This window comes from Cnephaeus nilssonii, assembly GCF_951640355.1.
Source record: "Cnephaeus nilssonii genome assembly, chromosome: 5".
NCBI classification, from domain to species: domain Eukaryota; kingdom Metazoa; phylum Chordata; class Mammalia; order Chiroptera; family Vespertilionidae; genus Cnephaeus; species Cnephaeus nilssonii.
This window is the reverse complement of record NC_137076.1, coordinates 17918885-17927124: the sequence shown is the minus strand read 5'-3', so window position 1 is coordinate 17927124 and position 8240 is coordinate 17918885. Positions and strand designations below refer to the sequence as shown.

General features: G+C 62.7%; 1 protein-coding gene across 2 annotated transcripts; it reads right to left on the bottom strand.

The window, feature by feature from the left end:
- Positions 1-242: 242 nt before the first annotated feature.
- COMP (cartilage oligomeric matrix protein) lies at positions 243-7847 on the bottom strand. 2 transcript variants are annotated; one of them, XM_079773284.1, is made up of 19 exons: positions 7667-7847; positions 7314-7399; positions 7031-7082; positions 6470-6639; positions 5645-5782; positions 5289-5363; positions 5024-5182; positions 4833-4937; positions 4594-4701; positions 4245-4404; positions 3438-3556; positions 3187-3239; positions 2908-3089; positions 2563-2741; positions 2388-2436; positions 1925-2121; positions 1085-1257; positions 500-639; positions 243-391 (listed from the first exon to the last, which is right to left on the bottom strand). In XM_079773284.1, exons 1-19 carry the CDS (start codon positions 7749-7751, stop codon positions 348-350), a joined length of 2274 nt encoding a protein of 757 aa, XP_079629410.1. In that variant the 5' UTR covers positions 7752-7847; the 3' UTR covers positions 243-347. The 2 variants fall into 2 exon arrangements, with proteins under 2 accessions (XP_079629410.1, XP_079629409.1); XM_079773283.1 differs by lacking the exons at positions 243-391; positions 500-639 and having other exon boundaries at positions 824-1257.
- Positions 7848-8240: the final 393 nt, after the last annotated feature.

Genomic DNA, 8240 nt, shown 5'->3' with positions numbered 1-8240 from the left:
ACGCACGCATGAATACGGACACAGATGTGCACCCCTCACAATCTCACCCTACTGGCCAGCTACTTGGACCTGTGTCCTGAAGGGGAACAACTAACCCCCCAGGATCCTGGAGCAGACACTTCAGGGGTGGGTGAGCTGCAGCAACTGGACACTGCTAGTTAGTTCGGGGGGAAGTCAGCAGTAAGGCCAGACTCCACCATCTCCCCAAAGCAGAGACCACAGCCGCCATCCTGCCGAACACACTTTATTTTGTCCTCTCTGATCTCTTCCCTTCCCCAAGGTTGGCTGTCCCTCAGTGCTCCAGGCCTGAGGGTGGCCGTCATCTAATGGCAGGTCCCCACCCATCCCTAGGCCTGCAGCCCCTGGGTCTCGTAGTCTTCTGGGATGGTGTCTGCGGAGGGAGAGAGGATAGGTGAATGAGAAAGGGTGAGGCCAGCAGGGCAGACCCACTACCTAGCAGGCCTTCCCCTCACCCCGCCCCCTTACTCCCTCGTCTTACCATTGCAGCGGTAGCGCAGGTTGGCCCAGATGATGTTCTCCTGGGAGAAGCAGAAGACACCCAGGCGGCCACCCCGCATAGTTGTATCCAAGACCACATTGCTGTCAGCCACCAGCTCAGGGCCCTCGTAGAACCGCACTCTGGGGGGGGCAGGGGACAGTGAAGCACCTCAGAGTTTTGGCGTCCTGCCCTGACAGATGGGCCCCTCCTATCTCGGAGTAGGGGCCATGAGTCTCTCCTGCCTGACCCATACTCAGAGCAGGTGGGGTTCCTGACTGGAAGCTCAGTTTCCCTGTGTGAGAGAATGGATATCCAGGATCCTGTACACAGTAGGTGCTAACTGGATTTCCTGCACAGAGTAGGGATTGAGAAATGGGGTGTGGGTGAGACCCCACCTTCTAGCTGAGGCCCCACTGTGTGCTGGGTCCTGGGAGGGGTGTCCTGTCCCAGGGCCAGTCACAGTTAATTCTAGCTGCCTGCATTGTACCTGTTTTACAGACAAGGGGACCAAGGCCCCCGAGTCTCTCCTTCCAGGAGCCAGGGTGGAGCAGGGACTCAGTCCCTTGGCAGGGGTGGGGTCCCCACCTGATGTAGCCCACTTGGGGCCGGTGCTGCAGGAACCAGCGGTAGGACGTCTTGTCCTTCCAGCCCACGTTGCGGGGATCCTTCCACAGCAGCCGCACCTGTGACGCTGTGTCCCCTGTGTGCCACAGCGCATTCCGCAGCTGCTCCCCAGGGCCCGTGGAGGACTTGACAGCCTGACATGCCCAGGAGCAGGAGCAGAGGGTCAGAGGCCACAGAGGCCACTGGAGCCTCTCAGAACCCTGCCTGGTGGTTCCTTCAGGTCATGGAGGAATGATAGAAGTCTTGGGGGGCGGGGGGCGGTCTGGATGCGAAACCCACAGGAAGCCGCCTTGAGCACCACATGGAGATTTGCAGGTGGGTCATGGGGGGTAACAGTGGTCTGGGGACTCATGAGAGGGTGTGGAAGTCGATGAATAGGTTTAGGGTCTGGGAAGATTTGGGGGTCTGGAGGAGGATTTAGTGACCTGTAGAGAGTTTTTGGGGTGTCTATGGGATAAACAGGGGTCTAGAGGATTTGGGAAATATCTGCAACATAGTCTAGGGGGTCTGCAGGAGGATTTGGAACCTGAGGGAAGGCTTAGGACTCTGTGAGAGGGTTTCAGGACCCAAAAGATGACTGGGGGTGCTGGGTGAGGGTTTGAAGGCCTATGAGAGGAAACGGGGGGGGGGTGTATTTGGGGCCTATGGGAATCCAGAGGAGAGATGAAAGTGGGTAGGAAGACTTGGAGGTCCATAGAATGATGCTGGGGGACTGTGAAAGCTTTGGGGTTCTGTGGGAGGGTTTAGGGGCTGGCTAGAGGACATGGAACAAGAGGTCAGGAGGCCCCCTCCCCCTGCAACCTTGAGCTGGATTCCAGGTTCAGCCACAGCACGGAAGGGGTTGGCCTGCCAGTATGTCTGCTCCATCTGCTTCCACATGACCACGTAGAAGCTCGAGCTGTCCTGGTAGCCAAAGATGAAGCCAGCGTAGTCATCGTCTGTGACAGTGTTCACATGAAATGTGCCTTCGAAGTCCACGCCATTGAAAGCAGTGTAACCTGGGCAAGTAGGAGACCAATGGGATCCGGGACTCCCCAGAACCGTTCCCCCAGAGTCCAGCTTGGCCCCTGGGCCCAGATTCCCCTCTCAGTACACCCACCCCATCCCTACCCTCTGAATCCAGACACAGCCATGCCCCTGAGCCCTGGACCTGCCTCAGCCACCCTGCTCTAGCCCAGACCCAACCTGACCTCGCCCCACCCTCTGGCCCTGCCCCTGCCCCTGAGCACCTCCCTGCAGAGCCTTTCCCCTCCCAGGGTCTCACCCACAGCCAGGCCAGGGTCGCTGTTCATCGTCTGCACAATCTCCATCCCCTAATAAGGACAAAGGAAGAAGGGCCTCAGCCTGGCCATGGGGCCCTCAGCTTTCCAGCCCCTCGGTTAGCACCCTAAGCGGGCGTTCTGCGTTCCTCCCACCTTCCGCCTGGTCCCTGCTCCCACCTGGTTGAGCACCACCCAGTTGGGGTCTATTTGTGCGTCACCCTCGGGGTCCAGCACCACCGTCTGGAAGGCCCGAAAATCGGTGAGGGTGATCTCGGCATTCTCCGGACAAACATCGATCTTGTCCACCACCTTGTCAGCGTCGAAGTCGCCCTGGCACGCATCACCTACGCCATCCCCTGAGAGGAGGTGGGAGACCCTGGGGTGGAGAGGTCAGCGCCAGGCTCCCCACTCCATTCCTAGCCCCGCCCACTCCAGCGACTGGCCACGCCCATACCTTCCATTGGCCCATTTGAAAACCTGCCCCAGTGGCTCCACACACCCCTGTCCCACCCCCTGCCTTACGATCTGAGTCTTCCTGGCCCGGGTTGGGCACCAGGCGGCAGTTGTCCCGATTGTCAGGGACTCTGTCGTTGTCGTCATCCTCATCGCAGGCATCACCCTGTCCATCGCGGTCTGAGTCCTGCTGGGCGCTGTTGGGCACTGTGGGGCAGTTGTCCCGAGAGTCCTGGTGCCCATCCCCATCCCTAGAATGGGTGGGGGAGGCAGAGAAACAATGAGATCCTCACAGGGCCCGGTCAGGGGCTGCCCATCCTGAGCCCCCATCCTAGGAGGCCTCCTTACTGGTCTTGGTCACTGTCACAAGCGTCTCCCACAAAGTCGTGGTCCACATCTCTCTGGGGAGGGGTGGGGTGCAGGGTCCACAATCAGAGCAAAGGAACTCAGAAGCCTCCAACCCAGGCCCAGTTCAAGAGCAAAGGTCCTCCTGACCCCAAGGAACACCCATCCAGCTGCTTTGGAATGGGCGGCAGTCTTGTTAACAGCCTGGAGCTCAAGCCAGGGGTCTGACCCAACTGGGTCTGACCTGCCCTCACCTGGTCTGGGTTGCTCTTCTGGGGACAGTTATCACAGACATCCCCTACACCATCACCATCACTGTCCTTCTGGTCTGAGTTAGGCACCCTTGGACAGTTGTCCACTGCGTTTCGGATCCCTGCAGAAAGCAGGGGAACAGGACAGGACCCAAAGATCAGGCGGGGCCAGGCCGACTTCAGCAGGGCAAGTGCAAGCCTGGGGCAGAGTCCTACCCTCTCCTAGCTCCCAGTTACTAAAAAGTAGGCCCAGCCTCATAAAGACTTCATGAATAGATGGCCACGGAGGGGACTGGCCCTCACTAGGGGGCAGCTCAGCAAGGCCCTCTCCTTGCCCTGTGAATGCACCCCCTGAGCTTCTATGCCCCAAGTGTAAAAAGGGCGCCTCCCAGCTGGCGTGGTTCAGCGGTTGAGCATTGACCTAGGAACCAGGAGGTCATGGTTCTATTCCTGGTCAGGGCACATGCCTGGGTTGCAGGCTCGATCCCCAGTGTGGGACTTGCAGGAGGCAGCTGATCAATGATTCTCTCTCATCATTGTTGTTTCTGTCTCTCTCTCCCTCTCCCTTTCTCTCTCTCTAAAATCAATCAATCAATAAAAACATTTTATTTAAATAAGGGCACCTCCCTAAACCCTAAACTCCAGGTTTTGTCCTGCTTTTCCTCCCTGCAGCATCCGACATAGCGTTTTTCTGCTCCCCTGAGCATGGTCAATGGTCCCGAGCATCCCAGGTCAAACCCTCGGCTTTGGAGCCCGGCTATCCCCCCAACACACACACACACACCCCACCCCCCCCCCCGCCTCGCTCACGGTCACCGTCGATGTCATCGTCGCAAGCGTCTCCTTTGCCGTCCTGGTCTGTGTCCTTCTGGTCTTCGTTCTTCTGGGTTCGGCAGTTGTCACACGCATCGCCCCACTTGTCATCATCCGAATTGCGTTGGTCTGGGTTCCGGACCAACGGGCAGTTGTCCTAGGAGACAGGACCAGTTAAAGGGAGGGAGGAGTCAGGCCAAGTGGGGCAAAGGTCACATCCAAGATCAGCCCCTTTCCGACTCTGGGAACCCTATATCGCACCGGGGCCGCGAGTCCAGCCTCTGAGGCCACGCCCTCGCCAAAGCCACGCCCCACCCAGTTCGCCTGGGCCCCGCCTTGGCCCCACCTCCTCGTTTACGATTCCGTCCCCGTCGGCATCGGGGTCGCAGGCATCTCCGATGCCGTCGCGATCCACGTCCTCCTGCCCTGAGTTGGGCACAGTCACGCAGTTGTCCTAGGGGCGGGAAGGGCAGGCATGAGGGGCGTGCCATGTAGCCCCGCCCACACCACGACGGACCACGCCCTCCGCTCTTGCCCGCACCCTCCTCTTCCCCCCACAACATCTCGCCCTTTGTCCGCGCCCACCTTGCGGCAGTGGCGCTCTGAGCAACGCAGCTTCTCATCTGGGAAGCCGTCCAGGTCGGTGTCTCGGCCGCAGAGAACCCCGTTGCCAGCCCAGCCGATGGCACACTACGAGTAAGGAGGTGAGCGGATGCTCCGGCGTCACCGAACCCCGCCTCCCCATTCCACGCCCCTTCCTGCACGCCGGCACTCACCACACAGGATTTCGAGCCATCACGCTCCAGGACACAGTCGGCCTTCTCGTGGCACGTGCTGGGAGTGCCGTCGGGGCATGAGCGCTGGGAGCGCGGACGGCAGCCGGAAGCTTGGTCGCCCACGAAGCCAGGCTGGCACTGGCCGCACTGGAAGGAGCCCTGCATGTGGGCGGAGGGAGGTCAGCTCGGGACGCTGCTGCCACTTGGTGCTTCACCCCACCCCCGGCCCCGTCTCTCCATCCTTCTCCTCTCCTCCCGGCCTTACCCGGGTGTTGACGCACACGGAGTTGGGGACGCAGTTATGCTGCCCAGTCTCACACTCGTTAATGTCCGTGCAAACCTGGGGGAGAGGGAGCGCAAAGGTCACTGCCCCCACGCAGACACCCCCGAACCTGGTGCCGGGTGTCCTCTGCATGCTACCTCTCCCCTCCATCCCGCCTCAAACACCGACCATTCCTAACTCGGACCCTTACTCCACTGACTCCCTTCAGCCGGTCCCCACCACCGCTCGCTGGAGGCGAGGCAGGGAAACGGCCACGTGGCTCGAAGAGTTCACGAAACAAAATGCGCACCCCCCCCTCCTCCATGACTCCTCCTGGCGCCACTCCCCAAGGCCCTCACCTGCTTGTTGGCCTTGGCGAAGGGCAGCCCCACACCTTCGTGGGTGGTGCCGCTATACCCCGAAGGACAGGCCTCGCATCGGAAGCCAGGGCTGGTGTTGATGCAGCGGACCCGAGGGAAGCAGGGATGGGCGTTACACTGGAGGACAAGGGCCATGGAGGGTCAGAGGATGCGGAGCTGCTCCGCTCAGCCCCGTCGCCCCCCAGCGGCGCCTTAAGGTTCCTTTGGCTCGGAGTTAGAGAGTCCAAGGGCCATCAGCCGGCACTTTGGAGGGGGGATGACACAGGGCGCGGAGGCCATCGTTCCGGGGGTCAAACGCGACTTTGCCTTGTTGGGGGTAGAGGCGGGACCAGGGGAGGAGAGGGAACGCCTGGAGGGGGCTGTTCCTGGGACCCGGTAGGTTGGGTGGTCATGGGCGGGGGGAGGAATTGTGAGGGCGACCGTCCCCAGCGGAGGGGGGGAGTGGTCGTCGGGGTGTGCGTGCCCTTCGGGAGGGGGGTCGTCGGGGCGGACTCTCCGCGACGGTGGAAGGGTCGTTGGGGCTGCCGAGCCTCGGGGGTGAGGGGGGTCGTTGGGGTGGACCACTCTCGGCGGTAGGGGAGTCGTCGGGGCGGGTGTCACTGGCAGTGGAGAGAGTTATCGGCGCGGGTCTCCCTGGTGAGGAGGAGGGTGGTCGGAGCGGGTGACCCCCGGTGGTGGGGAGGTCGTCTGGACGTGCGCCCCCGACGGTGAGGGGGTCCTCTGGGAGAGCACCCCCAGCTGACGAGGAGGTCGTGGGGACGTTGGGGAGTTGGGGGATCGTCGGGGTGGTGGGGGCGGGCACACCTCGTTGATGTCAGTGCAGTGCGAGCCGTTGCCCGTGAAGCCCGCGGGGCAGGGTCCGCAGCGCGCGCCGCCGGCGGTCATGGTGCAGGCCACGCCGGGGAAGCAGAAGCCGGGCGCGCACTGGGGCAGGGGCCGCACGCTCAGGCCGGGGGTGTGCGCGGGCTGCATCCCTGCGGGGCGGACGTGGGCAGTCAGGACCACGCCCGGGGGCGGAGCCTACAGCACCCGCCCCGGCAGAGGGCTGAACCCATCGGGACCCCACCCCGGACCCGTTCTCTCGGATCGCTCCAGCCTCCCGCCGTCCGTGCTCGTGCGTCTTCCGCTGTTTCCCTCCGCGTCTCTCCACCGCCCTGTACCTCCCGCACGGCTTCTGCCTCTTTTTGTGTGTCCTCCTCCCATCACCTCTGTCTCCGTTCCCACCCCTCATCCACTATCTCCATCTCTGTCAGCCTCGTTCTCCTCCTCGTCTCTCTCCCTCCCTCTCTCTCCTTCGCTTGCGGTGTCTCCCCGGCACTTCTTGCTGTCCCGCCGCCCGGTCTCTGCCTCCTTAGGTCCACGCACCGCACGCGTCACACTCCATCACCGTGTTTTTCAGGAACGTGATCTCCTTGACCTGGTGTGCAGAGGGGATGGTGTGTGGTCAGCGGGGCTCCGTTTTTTTCTCCTCCTCCTCTCTCCACCCCCCCTGACTCCCTCCCCTCCCCTCCCCTCCCCACTCGGACACCCTTCTCCCGTCGCCTGCCCTCGCGCAGCCCCTACCTCGCAGCCCCCAGCCCCGCCTCTTCCAGGCCTCTCTCACCCCTCGCCTCGCCCCGACTCCGGTACCCTCCAACCCCGCCCGCACCTGCTGCCTCAGCAGCTCCCTCACGTCCCGCAGCGCCGCGTTGGTCTCCTGCAGTTCGCGCAGCATCTGCGGGCCCAGGTTTGCACCTGCACCGATAGGGGGCGCTGATGGGGTGTCGAGCCTGGGGACTCTCCCCCACGCAGCTCCTCACGCTGCCGCCGCCACAGACAGGAACCCGATTCCTTGAGAGCTTCCCCCCCGCTCCTCCGCTCCCCCGCAGCTGCCTGCTTTCTTCATCCCGCACGCCCCCGCTACCCGCCCCCAGCCACTGCGAGCCGCGACCCCAGACCTCCCGCGGATCCTCCTGTCCGCTTGGGGGTTGGGAGCGCGGTGTGGGGGAGGGCGCGGCTTACCCAGCGGAACCTGGCTCTGGCCCTGACCCGACGCACCCAGGGCGGCCAGGGCGAGCAGGAGAACGCAGGCGGCTGCGAGAACCATGGCAGCGAAGGGGAGCTGGACTTGGGCTTGCTCTCTGCCGCCCACCCGGCCGGCGGGGCCTATTTATCCCGGCAGCGAGGCCGGCCCCAGGGACGGCCCACCACCGCCCTGCCCAGCGTCCAGCCGCAAGGTAAACAGCCAGTTCTGGCCTTTGCGTTCAAGGCCCCGCCCGGCATGGACCTGGTGGGGAAACTGAGTCATAGGGGGCCCAGTGCAGGGGTCAGTGGGGTGGAGAGTCCGGTGGGACCACCCTCCAGCCCTCTCAGTCACTTATTTTATTGAGTGCCTGCTGTATGCCAAGCCCGGGGCAGCCCCCTCAACTCACACTTGGGGAAGCCGTCAAGGGTGGCTAAAGGTTAAGACCCACCTCCACCTCCCTCCCGGCTTTAGGTCAGGCTGACTGACCCTTCCCTTCCTCCCTCCTCTCTTGCTTCAAAACGGGGCAAGTGAGGTCTCTCTGTGCCTCTGTTTCCCCTTACACAATGGTGG